At 40.8% G+C, this 18,012-nt stretch overlaps 1 protein-coding gene across 1 annotated transcript in view; it reads left to right on the top strand.

Moving 5' to 3' along the window:
• The window catches only part of LOC131229006 (small ribosomal subunit protein uS10c), a 30,527-nt gene extending 13,218 nt beyond the window's left edge, over window positions 1-17,309 (top strand). Inside the window, exon 3 of the mRNA XM_058224859.1 lies at window positions 16,861-17,309. Within this exon, the coding sequence (XP_058080842.1) occupies window positions 16,861-17,172 (312 nt within the window). The 3' untranslated portion in view covers window positions 17,173-17,309. The remainder of the gene's footprint in view (window positions 1-16,860) is intronic.
• Window positions 17,310-18,012: the final 703 nt, after the last annotated feature.

The following is an 18,012-nucleotide window of genomic DNA, read 5'->3' as shown; positions in this document are numbered from 1 at the left end:
TGAAGCTACTCTAGCGAGAGCCTACAATGGTACGTATAATAGGAAGTCCAGACACATAAGTTTGAGATATGACTATATGAGGTAATTGATTCATGATGAAATCATTGCGATCTCATTTGTGAAGTCAAGCAATAATTTAGCTGATCCCTTTACTAAACCTCTAACGAGAGAAGTAGTAAGGACAACATATAAAGGGATGTGGTTGAAACTCTTCAATCAAAGTTCCACCACTGATAGAAATTCAACCCAAAGTTAGAAAATCTCTAAAAATTGGGTTCAATGGGTAAAAGAAAATCATTGATATATGAAAAGTTTCAGCACTAAATCTAAAAATAACCTCATCCAGGATGAAAAGTGCTGGCCGTTACAACTAAAGGGTTGGGTTTTGGAACTCTTAAAGACAGTCAATGGGACAAGTGTTTTAAGTAACGAAAACACTGGAAGGATTTCACCTATATGAACGTAGAAGTAGTGCTCCTTCTCATGAGAGTTAGAGTTCTTTCGTGATCGTTTATGAAACGGGATAAGCACATGGCCATTAAAAGTGCTAAGCGAGTAATGTAAATGAACTCTCATAACACAGATGTTACTATGTGTGTAGTATCTTCGGTTATGTCGTTTATAAATAACTGGTTCAAAGCTGCGGCAACCAGTAATTTCGACAAAACTTTAAAATACTTGCACTAAAGGAAAGATTCAAATTGTGAGATATCTTTCTTTATACATAATAGCTGTCCTTTATCTCTAGCAAAATTTTATTGTTTGTTTTTAAAAACCAAGTGGGGGATTGTTGAAATTTTGGTTTTGAAAAAATCAAATATTTGAAATTTTCATTTTTCCGCCAAAACAATGTTGAAAATTTTCAAATGAAAAGTGCGGTTTTCTTTAGTCCCACATTGGAAAGGTGGAAAGATGTTTTGTGCTTTATATGTGGAGGTGTGTAGTATTCTTACTTGGAGATCTGGAGGTTGAGATGCTCGGGTTGCGTGTTCCAGTGCTACGCACTGGAACGCATGCACGCGCTCGGGCTTGGGCATGGGCGAAGGCGTGGGCATTGTGGCTGTAGTGGCGTTAAATGGTGCATTTTGCACCTTACGCGAACCGTCGCGAGACGGTGCGATCGCAGCGCAGGGGGTGTGAGATGAGCCTTGGTTTATAGGCTATTGAAAACGGTCGGATCTATGGATCCAAAACCGTCAGCCGTTTTGAGAACGACTGGCAGCCTTAAAAGCCACAACGGTCTAAAAATGGACGGGCTTTGATGATCCAACAGTCAAATCTTTTGTATTAGATCTGAAATGGCGCAAATTAAATATTAATGGTTAGAAACGTTTTTCAAACGTTTTGAACCATTGATGACCACCTAGCAACGATCCACTTCCCTGGTGCCTATATAAACTAGACCATTCCGGTCAAGAATCAATCAACTCCAACAGATCTCATCCAGACCATCAGATCTCACCGAAAACCTTCTCCTTTTAAGAATATTATTAGACGACCGCTAATCTAGTCTGCCAGATGATCAACTGCGTTGAAAAGTTCCCAAGTAGACCCTTCGTGATTGTTGCACGCAGGATCTAGATAGAAGGCTTGTCTTATCCTGGAAGCAATTCGCCTATACGCCATCGGTAATTGATAAAGGGGCTAATCACGCTTTAAGGACATCGTATTTATACATGATTCGGCCTAGTGTTTAAAAGAAATAATTTTTTTCTTTATTGTTATTATTTTTTTAAATTTTCGTTTTTCCAACATATTTCACAACACACATGCAACCACACACGCATGCAATGTCACACACACACACAACCGTGCTAGCTTACCTCATGCTAGGTGCTTACTGGGATTACTTTTGAAAACTGAGAGCTACATTGATATTTCTTTCATGACATCCAATTTGCCCATCAGGTACGCTGTCTCATGTTAAAATCATGATAACCCATAACTCAAGTTGGCCACACCAAGAAACAGTTGGAATGGAACACGCACCATTAGTTTTAATGCAACTAGATCAAGGAAGTCTAAATTGCAATGAAGTTCAACATAACAAATTGAAAGTTCTAATCACACGAGAAAGGATTCAATGACTGTGAGTAGGGATGTACATCGAGCCGAGTCGAGGTGGGCCAAGTTTGGCTTGACTTGTCCGTGCTCTCCTCAAGCTCGAGCTCGCCCTTGAGCTTACCATTGGAGATTGACTTGACTCGTCCGTGCTCCCCTTGAGCTCTATCTCGTCCTCGAGCTTACCATTCAAGCTCCCAGCCCCAATCCAACCCAACCCAACCCCCAAACTTTTCAATTTGCAAATCATAAATTCAAAACTCCAAATCTCAATTTTGGGATTTTGGGTTTTCCTATTTTCAACCAATTACATAAAAAATAATAATCAAGGATTAAATTTAGAGGTACCTTGTTTTTGAGAGAGAGAGAGAGAGAGAGAGAGAGAGCGAAATATTAGGGCTACTCCTTGGATACCTTTAGGGGCTGTTTCAATACACTGATAATAGTTTTAGTTATATATATATATATATATATATATATATATATATATATATATATATATATATATATATATATATATATAGGTGGGCATCGAGTTGAGTCGGACCGAGTTAGGTCCAACTCGACTCGATCCGGTACTGTCAAAACTCTAATCCGAACTCGATCTGACTCGGGACCAAGTCCAGCGGGCTTGACTTGATCCGAGCCGGATCTTGACTGGACTGACCTGAACCGAGTCCGACTCAGTCAAAGATACCAAGTCGATCGAGTTGGCCTTTGTTCGGATCAGGTCAAACTTGTGTAGATATGTGTCGTGCAAAGACAGCGCCGACACTCCAAGTTGTACGAACGGTTTAAAGGTGATCAAAGTTACATGGCCCCACAATGATGTATTTATTATATCCATACCGTTCATCCATTTTTCGAGATCATTTTAAAGCATTAGGGAAAAAATGAATCATATCCAAAGCTCAAATGGACCACACCAAGGATAATGATTTTCACAGTTAAAAAATTCGTAGGGCCCACCATAACGTTTATTTTCCATCCAATTTGTTAATAAGGTCACAACTACATGGGTGAAGAGGAAAAACAAATTTCATATTGATCCGAAACTTCTGTGATACCTAAAAGAGTTTCAATGGTAGACGTTCAACCCCCCCGTTGCTTTTTGCAGTGTGGTCCACTTGATCTTTAGATCTGTCTTATTTTTCGGCTCAAGCCTTAAGACGAGCACGCCAAATGGATGGACGGTTTTGATATAACACATACCTCATGATGGGACCCACAGAACTTGCTGACGTCAATACATCAGCTGGTGCATGGCACACCTACCCATCAGTCAATACACTAGTGTCAGTGTGATAGGAAGCAGATTGCGTACTAACTTAGTACCCTAAGCGTACTAAGTAAACTCTGTGGGGCCCACCTTCATTCATGCATTTTATCCAACCCGTTCATCCATTTTTCCAGATAATTTTAGGGCTTTAGCCCAAAAATGAAGCCTATAAAAAGATCAAATGGACCACACCAACGTAAACAGTGTGAATTGAACTTCTACCGTTGAAAAGTTCTTAGGGGCTGCAGAAGTTTTAGATCAAACTGATATTTGTTTTTTTTCCCTTCATCCATTTCTGTTTGATCTTATGAACAGGTTGGATGAAAATTATACATCACTGCGTGCCTTAGAAAGGTTTCAACGGTGGAAATCAATACTTCCACTATTTCATGTGGTATGGTCCAGTTGAGGTGTGGATATACTTCAATTTTGGTCTCAACGCCTAAAATGATCTTTAAAAGCGGATGGACGACGTGGATAAACCACATGCATTCACGGTGGGCCCAACAGAGTTTACTCAGTATGATAAGAGTGTACTGAGTAACTCAGTATACAATCTGATTTCATTGTAACAGTGTCAGTGTCAGGACTCGGTGCTCGAGGCGTCAACTGAGAGGAGACGCTGGCTACTCCCTCTGGGACCATAGTGGTCGGTGCTTTGTGGACCCCACCATGATGTATTTATTTCATCCATGTTGTCCATCTATTTTTCTAGATCATTTTATGGTATTAAACCAAAAATGAGGTATATCCCAATCTCAAGTGGACAACATTACAGGAAACAATGTCGAATGAACGTTGTGCGGATCAGATCAGATTGGTTCGGATTGGCCATTGATCCGAACTCGACTCAATGTAAGGTCGGATCTAAGCGGGCCTACTCTATTTGACCTGATCCTGGCCTTTGGTTCGGATCGAATCGGGTCGGATTATGCCCAGCTCTAATATATATATATATATATATATATATATATATATTATATTTGAGCCAGTTGCAGAATTTTTTGAGAACTCATTACACGTGATGTGAGCCCAAAATCTGAATGGTCCACGGGATGCAACACCCCATGAAACCCCTAGGGCTCAACTTTTACCCTGATCCAAAACTTTTGTGGGCCATGGAAAAAGAAAATAGTTTCCTTCCTTGATTTGCATCTCTCTTTGCTATTATCCACTAGAGTTTTGGATTAGGGTGAAAATTGATCCCTGGGGGTTTCATGGGCTGTTGCATCACATGGACTGTTTGGATTTTCGGCCCATGACATGTGTGCAATGGTGCGTAGGTGAGCATACCTCTCTCACTATATATATATATATATATATATGAGTCGAGCCAAGCTCGAGCTAACCAAGCTTGGAATCAAGCTTTGAACCGAGCTGAGTCAGGCTCCACTCTGCTTTACTTCGGCTCGTTTTCAAATGGGCTGGGTCATATGAAGCTTGGTTCGCCTCGAGTTGTCGTTCAAGCCAAGTCAAACCGAGCTAAAAGAGCCAATCCGAGTGAGCTTTTCGAGCTAGCTTGGCTCGTGTATAGCTCTAACTGTGAGCAACCTCAACAATCCTCTAGTCTTATACCAGAGATCACCACATCCCCTGGTCAACACAATATCGTAAAGAAACAAGAGAACTTGCTTAAAGAAAATATCATTCAACTGTGTTTTATTCCATAGGGTCTAATCAATTTTTGTAATGAGTGTTTACAAGGTTTCCTCTTTGAAAAACCTTTAACTTTTTTTTTTTCTCCAGAGAACAATAATTTTATTAAGAAGCACGCCAAAACATGTGAAAGAATACAACCCAACTTTCCAACTAAAAAAAGAGGAGAGATCGACATAATTAACTATCTTTACATGAGAAACACAATTGATAAGGAAAATATCTAGTATGATGCAAGCCACCTATTAACTTGGAAAAAGATCGAATAGAGAACTGACCCGAACTATGAACATTCTAGACCATCGAATCTCCATCATGAGGCAAAGGGACCACGTTCTTTAGAAGAATCAGCAAAGCAAACAACCTTGATATCTCTTCTTTTGACATATATCCATGCTGCAAGGAGCCCACACGAACTGATCACCACAAACCGAGAAAATATCACACAAGGATGACCTTATCTGAGGCAATGCAGGCTGTCGTGCAGGTTTTATAGTACTTAGTGCCTAAGCTAGCAGAGAGTGTTGAAAATACCTTCCCAAAATCATCATCCGCTGCATAATCTGTTTTAGGTTTCTCGAACCCAACAACAAAGACTGATATTGTAGACAATATGCGTGATATTCGACTGAGGGCGTTTACTTCCTTAGCTTCTAGCATCGACCGAGGGCATTAGGTTGAATGTGAACTCCTGAGCATAAGCATTCCACTTAGCGTGCCTTAACTTCTTTTAAGAATTTAAATAACACAACGCCTTGTGATTAGAATAGAGCACAAACTCCCGATGAATGAGGTAGCGGCACCAACGTTTCAAAGCTTGTACAATAGCGTAAAACTCCACATCACATGTAGAATACTACTTTGTTTCATTGATTTTTTCATTAAAGGTCACTAGATGTCCTTCCCAATTGAGGACATCTCTTATGCCTATATGTGATGTATCACAGGCAACTTCAAATATCTTTTCAAAATTAAGAAGCCTAAGAACTGGAGCTTTCATCATTTTTCGTTTGATTCTTCGAAATGCCTTTATTGCTGCTTTGATCCACTCAAATGGAATGACCTTCATACATTCAGTAATGGGCGCCATTATGGAACTAAATTTCCTGATAAACCTTTGTAAAACGTCTCAAGCCTGTGAAAACTGCGAACCTCATGAATATTCATGGGAGTAAGCCAGTCGATAAGAACCCTTATCTTTTCAGGATAAACCTCCGCGCCTTTTGTTGAAATGACTGATCTTGGAAAAACCACGTGGAATTCATGAATGTACACTTCTTCAAATTGAGAGTTTCTCACGGCGTAATACACTCATCACCTGGCAAAGATGGATCATATGATCTTTTTGTGAACGACTATAGATGAGGATGTTGTTAAAGTATATAACAACGAACTTGCCAATGAATGGTCGTAGAATTTGTGTCACCTGCATGAACGTACTAGGTGCCTTTGCAAGCCAAAAAGCATGACTAGCCACTTGTACAATCTATCCTTTGTTTTAAAAGTGGTCTTACATTCATCCCTAGGATGAATTCTTATATGGTTATACTAACTTTGCAAATCAATTTTCGAAAAGATTGTAGCATTCACTATTTGTCTAGCGTGTCATTAAGGTTTGGAATTGGAGAATGGTACCTTATCATCTTGTTGATGACGCGACTATCAGCACAAATCCACCAACTATCATCCTTCTTTGGTGTCAACAACGCCAGCATGCCATACGGGCTGAGGTTATCACGATTCACGAATGAAACCCTTGGCCAGCAATTCCTCTACCTATTGATGAAGCTCTGCATGCTTTGTCTGGTTTATTCTATGTTGGAAAATTTGGTAATGGTGCTCTGGGTACCAAATCAATCGTGTGCTGTATGTTACAGATGGGTGAAAGCTCATTGGACGGTTTGTCAGGGACTAAATCCTAAAATTGGGATGGAATGTCTTGAATCTCTGGGTACCAAATCATTCTCGTTCTAAATGTCGTGCATGAGTGGAAGCTCACTAGATAGTTTGTTAGGGACCAAATTCTGAAATTGGGACAATGTCCTGAATCTCAGGTGGTTAGACAAAAACATCACCAGTTGCATCCATCTTATTTCCTATTAGAGCATCTCATGATTCCTCGTTTCCAACTTTCCTCCACGAATCAGGCTATACTCTACACTGTGGAAGTCGACTTTGCCTCTTTGGGTTCGTCATCCCTCCTAAGCATGGTGTGCCATAAAGACCGTTACGTAAAGGTTACCGTGGCAACTATTACATGTTACGAGGTTGTAAAGGCTATAATAACTGTTACAGAAAAAATGACCTGTGAAGGCCGTTACAACCCCCATAATGGCTCCTTACGCCCCCTTGTAAAGGCTGTAACAGCCCCATAATGGTTCATGACCGTTACGGGGCCGATATAGGTTTTTCGGGATTTTTTTTCCCAATGAGAGAGAGAGAGAGAGCATAACAGTCGTTATGGCCCCCATGACGGCCGTTACACCTCGTATCGTAAAGGTAATGGTGGTGACCGTTATGGCCACCATTACTGTGTTACGGAATACCTTGCTTATAGGGTTTGTCACATCTTTGATGTATACCCATAGGTACTTTATCAATATGCGTGCGACTTTTATTGGAATAATGTCACACCAAAGTGATTCTTCGTAACGGGCCAATGAGAAGTTCACTGAGTACCACCTAATCACGGAGATGAACATGCCATTCACCTATGCAATCTTGTATGGCTTGGGATGCATGTGAGTTTTCAGCTTTAGTTTGTCCACCATGCTTTGCAAGGCCACATTCATATTGCTGCCCTTGTCAATAATGACTTTGGCAACCTTTACACCATACAATGCTAGTCTTCTTGGGCCTCCTCTTTTGGTGCCATTTTGAATCCTCCTGACCACTAACGATAAGTTATTTCTCGTAAGGTCAACTATGTGTTTCTCGGGTTCCTTATCGTCATCTCCTAGATTGCTTTCATGTTCACCTTCCACTTGGTCTACAACAAAGTTCTCTTTCTACCATTCACTTTGTTGTCCCTCGCAAAGCTATAAATTGTGAGAGTGACACTTTGTCGCATAATGTCCATGATCACCACACTTGAAACAAGTATTTGCCATTCTCCCTTGAGTTGCCGCAACAGACTTCCACTTTGCGTGACTGCTTTGAGAAAGAGGATTAGAGGAAGGAGTTCTAGCCAATTTTGTAATCCCAAGGAAAATTACCGCTGGACGCGATTGGTCGCAAATGCGATGTGGAGCCACTAACAGTAGGGTGGGTGGATGCGTAGCCTCCGACTTGAAGGCTATTGTGTCTTGTCACCTACTTTTGCTCCTATAATTTTCGGGGCATCCGATACGCTTTGTCCACACTATTGGTCGAACAGTCACCGATTCTCTTTGAATATCGAATTGTAGTCCATTGCAATAACGCACCACTTGTTGCTGTTTTTTTTTTCTCCATTGGGTGGTCATTAAGTCATAATAACGGTGTGTGTTAGTCTTGTTATTTTCATAGTTATATTGTCTGTTATAGTGTTAGGAGATCCTGGAAGGAAATCATTTCATAATTTAGTAGGAGAAGCCTTTGCTTCAATCTCACCTTCATCAATTGCCTATGAGAGGAAAGCAGCATCACTATGTCTTCTTCGACAACTTACCACCAGTCCTGGCCACACCCTTAAATTTTAGGGTAGCAAAATGTAGTTTGACTGCTTCCTCCATTTTGTACGAATGGAAATACCACTCCATTCACTTTGAACACCTTGGGGTGTAGGTTACCACTGTAATCCAATATTTCAATCTTGACATGTTTGTCAGGATCCACAGTGTGAACATTCCTCCCTCCATTAGGATAATTTGGATAATCTTGTTGGAGCTTGTTTGTTCCTCTTGTTCCCAGCCGCGTGTAGCAAGGTTGGATTCCATATCTCGGATCATACTCTTCATGGAAATCACCATTTCGGCCAACTTGCCTTGGATTAACATTTCTGAATTCTAAATCTCCTTCAAGGTCATCTATAGATATTTGATGGTTCAAATTGATTCCCTTTCTTGCTTCTTTCAGAACAATAACCTGTCCTTCTAGAGTATCTACTTTGGTTGTGAAATGAGCCTTCATATCGTCCAATTGTTTCGTGATGCAGGACAATTAACCAATTGCTCTAAAATCTCAAACTGATAGAGCATGACGAATTAATTCCTTTATTTCATAGCCCAAGCCCCACATTGCATGGGTTAGGACCTCGACCAAACCCCCCTCGTGGGCCCTACTTCACATGGGTTCCGCTTCACAAGGATGGGCCCTGCCTCACACGAGCCACTTGCCTCACACGAGCCGCCCACCTTGAGTGTGCCCTTGCATTCCACAGGCAACCCCGCCTGAGCCCAATATGAAAATACCCTTGCATTAATCACCCCCGTGAGGAATCTCGAACACGAGACCTCCTGCTTTGATATCACTTTAATGCAGGACAATTAACCACTTGCTCTAAAAGCTCGAATTGATAGAGCATGGCGAATTAATCCGTTTATCTCATAGTCCAGGCCCCACATCGCATGAGTTATGACCTTGGCCAAACCCCCCTCGTGGGCCCCACTTCACATGGGTTCTGCTTCCAACGAGCCACCCGCTTCACACGGATGGGGCCCGCCTCACATGAGCCACACACCTCACACGGGCCACCCACCCCGAGTGTGCCCCTGCATGTCTGCATCCCAGAGGCAACCTCACTCGAGCTCAGTGTGAAAATGCCCTATATTATTTTGTTATCAAATTTACTACTTGTTGCAAGGTCGATACAGTCCTATCTTGAGGTTTAGTAGCCATCCCACGATTGTTAAGTCTTCCCTCTTCTGGCACTCATATGACAACAGGTTTATGCAAAGTATGTGAGAATGGTTTTGATTTTTATTTATTTATTTATTATTATTATTTTTTGATATAGGTAATGGAAAGGTTGGGTGTGTGATCGATTATGGATTGTTTACTAGTTGAACAACGGGCAAGGTTTGGTACTATTTGAGATAGAGATATGGTGATGGCTTAAGTGAAATGGAGGTTGTTTGTGGTCTATGGTGGAAGGGCTGAATTAATAGGCTGGTTTAGGGAATTGAGGGTAAGTTTGCAATGAAAATTGGGAGACATAATTTGTGGAAAGAAGATGAGGAAGAGCATAGAAAATTGAAGGAGAAATAAAAAATAAATAATGCAACTAGATCAAGGAAGAAACTAATTGCAATGAAGTTCAACGTACCAGATTGAAAGTTTGAATCACATACAAGAAAAGATGTAATGAGTGTGAGCAAGCTCAACAGTCCTCTAGTCTTATACTAGTAGTAGCGACTTCCCCCCAAATCAATACACTACCATAGAGAAACAAGAGAACTTGTTCAGAGAAAATAACATTTTACTATGTTTTATTCTATATGGCCTGTGCCTTTTTTTATAATGAGTGTTTACAAGGTTTCCTCTTCGAAAAATCTCTAACATAATTTAAGGAATCTAAAAATAGGATTCCTTACCAACTAAGATCTCTAAAATAAGAAAACCCTTAAACAAGAAAAACTAATAATACTTGTTTCCTAACATAAGGATATCTAAAAGAAAAAAGTGCTTAAACAAGATGTTGTGCAGGGTGTCTTGGATTTTGCCAATCTGTTGTATAGAGAAGTTCAGGTTCAGTTCCACTGAAGCCATTTTTGGTTCGACCGAAAATTGAAGAATTCTCAAGTTGCTCGCTGTGATGTTTTGGTCGTTTTCGGTTCGATCGAAATTCCAGTCGGGTCGATTCGGTTCGGTCGAAGGTTATGATCGGTCGGATCAGACTTGTTACGTAGAGTTGTGCAAATCGGGCCATTTAAGCCTAATCTGCAATTAGGGCTTGAATTCTAACGAGCGTTCTCTCTAAGGGTGAGGGTTTTCATGAGGTAAGAGAGTTTTCGATACTTGTAAGGGCTTGTGAAGGGTTTTCCAAGGGTTGCGCATCGCATTGGGAGATCGGGTACATTTGTAATAGAAGAAGGTGAGTGGTGTATAACTCTAAGGTTTTGATTATAGTGGATTTCTGTTGCTTTGTGCCATGATTTTTTCCTTGCAACGGCTTTCCACGTTAAATATCGTTATGTTTTGTGTGTGATTGCTTTATTGGTTATTCTGCTTTATTGTGATTGTTTTATCTTCGTTGTATGTGCTTCCGCAAAGCGCATAGATTGATGGTGGTATTAGATCCGAATTTCTAATACCTAGGGTTGATCTGGGTTTGTTGAGGGATTTGAATCCCAACATAAAATCTAATGATACCTATTTCCTAACATAGAAATATGAAAAATAAATAAATTAGGAAGAAACGAAAAAAGGAAAGTGGGTTTTTTCTTGTGTACGTGTATGGAGTGTGCACATGTGGTATATGGGGCTATTGCATCAAGTTTTGTGTTGGACCCTCCATGGTGTTTATATGACATCCAATCCATTCGTCTGACGTGCCTCATTTAGGACAAAAGAATTACCCAAAAATCCCAGTTCATACTACATAAATTTAGAAGTTTTAGATTTTTTTTCTTCTTCTTCTGGAGTGGCCTGCTTGAGTGTTGAATCAGCTTGATTTCTGGGATCAAGGCCAAACAAGGGATGCTATTCCTGATTGACGGTGTGGATTTTATGCATGTTAAGCCGTTTCGCCCATGTTAGAGAAAGTAACCTTGGTAGGTACCTAATGCAAGGCATGTAAGCGTTGGATGATTGGATTTAATTCATAAGCTCCATGCGGGGCCCTTATTATCATTGAGGAGGTCTCGCATGCAACTAGTTGGATGATTAAGATCACGTTTGGTAACATGTTCTTAGAATTTTTTTCATTTCTCCTATGAATAATTGATCCTATCTTAACAAGGTGTTTGGTATGCAATTTATTAGGGAAGTATTTCTACCTGTACTCCAAAACATGCACATAATTATTTCTCCAAAGAGATAGCCAGGACCGATTTCACTCAAGAATTGACTCTCCCTCTCTCTCTACATCAAAGAATTGTGGGGCCTACATGATGGATAGTCTGAGTCTGTGTGGACCCCACCTTTGATCCATGATCATAGATGGGCCAACAAGACGGATGGTCAATTTCATGAATGAAACTTTCTATTGTAAAGTTGTGGGCCGTTTTGGATGGTTAAGAGTCAAATCAAAGGTTGCGCCCACATGATAAGCAGTTCAGGTCTGTGATCAGATACATTCTGTAATGTTCTGGACCATCTGTTTTGTTTTTATGTGGATCAGATGGCTAACATCATCCGACAGTTATTCTTGACAGAATTGGTGAGGCAGAGGTGAGTCCCACAAGATGGACGGTCTAGATTCATAAATTACAGTTTATTGTAATATTGTATTTTTCCCTTCTCTTTTTTGGTCATTAAGCGGATGGCTAAAGATCATTGTATGAAAGTGATTTGTGAGAGGAATGAGGAATTGAGGGTGGAGTCCATAAGATCAACGGTCTGGATTTGTGATTACATGACTTTTGTCGGCAATGATTGGATGGCTAAGATAATCAAATCAAAGCTATTCTTGAGGGTAACAAGGAAATCAGAGGTGGGGCCCACAAGATGAACGGTCTAAATCCATGTTCAGACAAGTTTTCTTCGTGAATGTTCTGGACCATTCATTTTGTCGCCTATTGATTAAATGAATAAGGTCATCAGATTAAAGCAATGATTGACAGGAACAGGGAAGCAGAGGTGGGGGCCCACATGATAAACAGTGCATATGCATGATCAGATTTGTTTTGTAAATGATCTTGACTGTCCATTTTGTTTTAGGCATTGATTGGATTGCCAATATCATCTGATCAAAGTGATTCTTGAGAGCAACGGTGAACCTGAGGTTAGTCCCAAAAGATGGACAGTGTGGATATATGAATAAGACAACTTACTGTCATAATGATCTGAGACTTTCCGTTTTTGGTCATTGATCGTACGGCTAAAGATCGTTGTTCCAAAGTGATTCTTGAGAGGAATGATAGATTAGAGGTGGGTGGGTTCTTCAAGGTCAACAGTTAGATCCATGATCAAATAGCTCTGTCACAAATGATATAAATTGTCTTTTGTTGGGCACTGACTGGTAGCTAAGTTCACCAAATAAAACTGACTTGAGAGTCATGAAATATCGCCTAGAGCTATTTTGAGAGAGGTTGTGAAATTAAACTCATTGCTTTAGCAAATATGGCTCACCACTTGGACGCAAATATTCTATTTTTGTGCAAACTCATGTCCAATGGAAACTTGTTCTAGGTGACAGCTGCATCTAGACGATGGAAACTTCCCTTGGACATGAAAGTGGAGCTCTACACATTGAGACAATAAGGGGTCGTCTTGGTCCTAGAAATCCAACCCCTAGGAAATGGATTCCATTAGTGAGGAGCTGAATTTGTGTTTGGGTCCTGAGAAAGGGTGGGAACTGCATTGCCATGGGAATCCAGTTCCCAAAATTTGCCTCTTTTATGATTCCCATTTTGAAGATGGGTTGTAAAATTTTAAAAAATGGATTCCCATTAACGGTCATATTTTTAAAAATGATACTCCCCCCCCTCAACTGCCACTTAAATCCATTTTGCTGACCCATTTTTCTCTTGGAGAGTATGATACTTAATACTTGGTCACAAATTGTATACGTGGCTTGCACTAATTCGGACTAAATCGTACAAGTTGCAGGGACTTACCATGGATAGGTTAGTAGATCAATCAGATTGATTAAGCAATCTTATCCTCTAGTTAATGAACATTTGCTTGTTGAATTAGGACCATTGATGTTTTACATCAACAATTCATGTAATGTCAACCAATCATTCAGTTATAGAATTACATCAGTGTAGTTATGGTTCATCATAGAGGGAGTACTTGGGAAGATGGTTTCCAGAGACATCACATGGCAGAGATTGCACAGAGAGAGGGATTCAAGCTGACATGTCGGATTCGAATTCAAATATTGGCTAGCTACATATCAGGCAGCTGGAACATTTGACGTTTTATTCCAGCTAGTGAAAAGATACACCTTTAGGACTTACCGAAAGAACCTCAACATCAACGGAAGTGGATGGTACCCAGTCTGCTGATGTGCTCTTTTTTCTTTCTGAAGGGTTACAAATTTTTTTATTCCAGCTAGTGAAAAGATACACCTGGATGACCAATGGTCATCCTAAAACATCAAAGAAAGACCATAAGGGAAGCTTCTTGAATTGCCCTGCGAACTTGGGCTCATTCAACAATGAAGTGCTCGATGTTAACTATAACAATTAACCACAGATGGCAATGAGGCAATGTCGCGGATGTTCCTCCGATACAGCTCACAAAATTACTAGCAACAATGCCTACCAAAGCTATGATCTTCTTTTGCTACCTTGGCTGCCCCCTTGCCAAGCCTTTAGGAGGTTCACCATCTTTTGTGGCATTACCCACTGCTTTCCAAAGGCTTGCAAAATGAACCATCAGATTTCTTGGATAAAAGAGCAATGCAAGAAAAAAGTGATCGATAGATTCGGCGTCCCAAGGCACATGAGACATCCATTTAGGATTATCGTTATGATCCTGTTTTTCCCCACCAACCCTGGGGGGCGGGTTGCCCCAAAACGATTGGGGAGGGAGGGAGGCAGGGGCGCATTAATCAAGATCCACAACACCAACCCATATGATAGTTTATTGACCCATGACCAGCCCGGCCCAACAGCTGACCACTTGCACATGCCAAATGTGTAAAAGTAAAATGTGGACATTAGAACTTGAATGGGAGTCTCAAGTTATTTCAGTCCAAGTTAGAACTTGAATGGGAGTCTCAAGTCAATAATGCATCTATATAGCCCATGTACATTAGTACACACATGACCCGAATCTCATTTCGAGAGACTCGAGTGAGTGCTTTTAGCAGCTCTCAGTCTCTATCTCACACATTCATTTTAATTGAACAGTTCGCAAGATCTCTCTCACACACACAGGGTTTTGCTAACATCCCTGCTTTCATGCTAATGTCCCCAAACATTTTACATGACACACAGGGTGATCTATTCATTCATTCACAAAAAAGCAAGCCATGGTGCATGAATTACGCCGATCAAATGATCCTGACCCCTTGAATGGGGCCAATTTGTTACAACCTCCATTGTTTACGACCCATAAATGACATGGTTAGAATCATCAAATCAAAGTGTTATTTTAGATTCAAGATGATGATTGGACCTCTTTTGTTTCTTGGGTCATTTTTGATTGTCCATTTCCGTGTTATTGAGAGGAAGCTTAGGATCACCCGAGTTGCATGATTTTTGTACCATGGCTTACTCCTAGTTATGAATGAATGAATGGCTCAGATCGACAACAGGTCACCCCATGTGCCATTTAGCAAAACCCATATACATGTATGTATCTATATTAATATATTTGAGATATATAGGCCTGGGCAGGATCAGGCTAGGCTGGGGTAGCCCAAGCTCGGTGCAAAATTGTTCCGGCTTTTATATCTGAGTCCAAGCACTAAAAGGCATGCACAACCTGGCCCAAATACCTGCCCAGCCGAAAAGCGCATGTGCCGGTCCAGACCATTGATACCCTGTGCATCGAAGGTTTGTGCAACTAAGGTCCACCAGTGACCGAATCAAATCAATCACCCGATGCTCTAAGACTTCTATCTGCATACCTGTGGTTCAGCACAGCTATCTTCCCGTCCTTGCCTCTAAAAATTCAACAGTCATATATTTTCCAATTAGTGGATTTTGCTCAACATCTATCAAAATGTAAGCCTCCTTGAGAGTGACATTACTAATTTGTAAACATGCTTGTTGGGATAGGCATTGAATTTGATTAAGGATGTCTTTGTGGATTCAAGCTGACATGTCGGATTCAAATTCAAATATCGGGTAGCTACATGTTCATTCAACAATGAATGCTGCTAGAACATTCGGCATTTTAGTGGTGTCTTAGTACTTTAGGATTTACCAAAAGAACCTCAACATCAACCAAAGTGGATGGTACTCAGTCTGCTGATGTGCTATTTTTTCTTTCTGAAGGGTTACAATTTTTTTATTCCAGCTAGTGAAAAGATACACCCGGATGACCAAAGGTCATCCTAAAACATCAAAGGAAGACCATAGGGGAAGCTTATTGAATTGCCAGATAATTGACGAAGTGTCTAGTATCAATTGCAGTTTTGGTGCTTTCAAGTCCAAGTTGGAAGTAGGGATGCAACTTGGGCAGGGTGGGGTTGGGTTTAGGGTCCACCCAAGCCCAACCCAGGCTGAAACCTGACCTGATCCAGATTTCAACCTGAGCTACCCAACCCAAACACAACCTGAATTCCTCTATACCTGACCCGACCTGACTCCTCCCAACCCGAATACATGTGATTATTCCCAACCTCATCTAACCCAACCCGAATTTGCTCAACTCGAACCCAACCTGACTTCAAATCAGGTTGACATTTTCCAACCCAAACACGAGCCAATGACCTTGACAACCTGACCTGAACTTGGGTCGGGTCAATCAGTTGCAGCCCTAGTTGGAAGTGTCATAATTGCGGCTTGGAACCCAGTCCCTCATTGTGAGTTGGGAGGTAACTACAACAGAGTTATTTCTACTTCATTAGAGTAATGTTGCAGCTCAACTGGACACTGCATACGAATGTGCACTCTGGGCATGTTTGAAGAATCATGATCTGTCCATGAATAGTTTCTCTAGAAATTCTTCATTTCCCCCCCCCCCCCCCAAAAAAAATAAAAAAAATTTAGGTTAATCAGCCTCCCTTTTCATCTGGATCTATACTCTCTCTCTCTCTGGTATTTTTTTTTTTTTTTTTTGAGTTAGCATATTACGTGTCTGAGAATGGTAGCTTTTGTTATCAGATGGCACCGAAGCAGAAGATCAGAATCAAGCTGAAGTCCTATTTTGTGCCCTTCATAGAGGACTCGTGCAAGCAGATAATGGACGTAGCCAGGTCAACCAATGCCAAGACCATGGGCCCTGTGCCCCTTCCCACCAAGAAACGGATTTACTGCGTGCTCAAATCCCCGCACGTGCACAAGGATGCACGGTTCCATTTCGAGATCCGGACCCACCAACGTCTCATCGACATCTTCTACCCGACTGCCCAGACCATAGATTCATTGATGCAGCTCGATCTACCTGCTGCTGTCGACGTGCAGGTCAAACTTTAATCTTAGGCATGGATGGTTCAGGTAAAACCAATGTAAACTTCTCCCATTAACATCTGAAATCATTGTCTCTGTTTGTTGAAAGAATGGTTTTAGGTAATAGAGAGAAATCTATTGGCAGAATACTCAAATTCTCTTCAGTTCTTTCGATAACTGCAGTCTTCTTTGTGTAGCTTATGAGTGTTAATTGCTGTTCATACTGGAAGTTGTTTGATACTTTGGCTGAGTGTGATGGTTCATATGCATCTTCTTTGTGTAGCTTATGAGTGTTAATTGCTGTTCATACTGGAAGTTGTTTGATACTTTGGCTGAGTGTGATGGTTCATATGCATGCACTCAAAAGTTACAGGGGAGCTTTTGATACTATGGTAGCATGTGATGATTGATAGACAGGCCACTCAGAAACTGGATACATGTCATCGATTAACTAAAATTAAACCGTCCAAATTGTGGGACCCAATGTAGGTAGGTCATCATCCAAACTTGAGATTGGTTAAGTATATTAACCTCTGATTAATGGGCCATTAATTTGTTGAATGAGGACTGTTGACTATTTTTAATCTCGGCTGTCCATTATATCTCCACCAATGAGAAATCAAATCTGTGCAAGCTTTTGGTTTATTAAGAATCACGCTCTACCAGAGCATCAGAGTTCTTGTTGAAATGATACAATACGTTGCATTCATGTACCTCAAATTGAGCTGTCCAGATTGTGGGACCCACCAGATGAGTTATAATCCTCAAAACGAGATTGATTGATGGACATTTGTTGAATTGAAGCTGTGCACTGTTCAGCGGGCTAGATGGGGATCAGTTCAGTACAATTTGGTTTATGATCCATAT

Source organism: Magnolia sinica, chromosome 16 (assembly GCF_029962835.1).
Source record: "Magnolia sinica isolate HGM2019 chromosome 16, MsV1, whole genome shotgun sequence".
NCBI classification, from domain to species: domain Eukaryota; kingdom Viridiplantae; phylum Streptophyta; class Magnoliopsida; order Magnoliales; family Magnoliaceae; genus Magnolia; species Magnolia sinica.
This window is presented reverse-complemented; position numbering and strand designations above follow the sequence as displayed.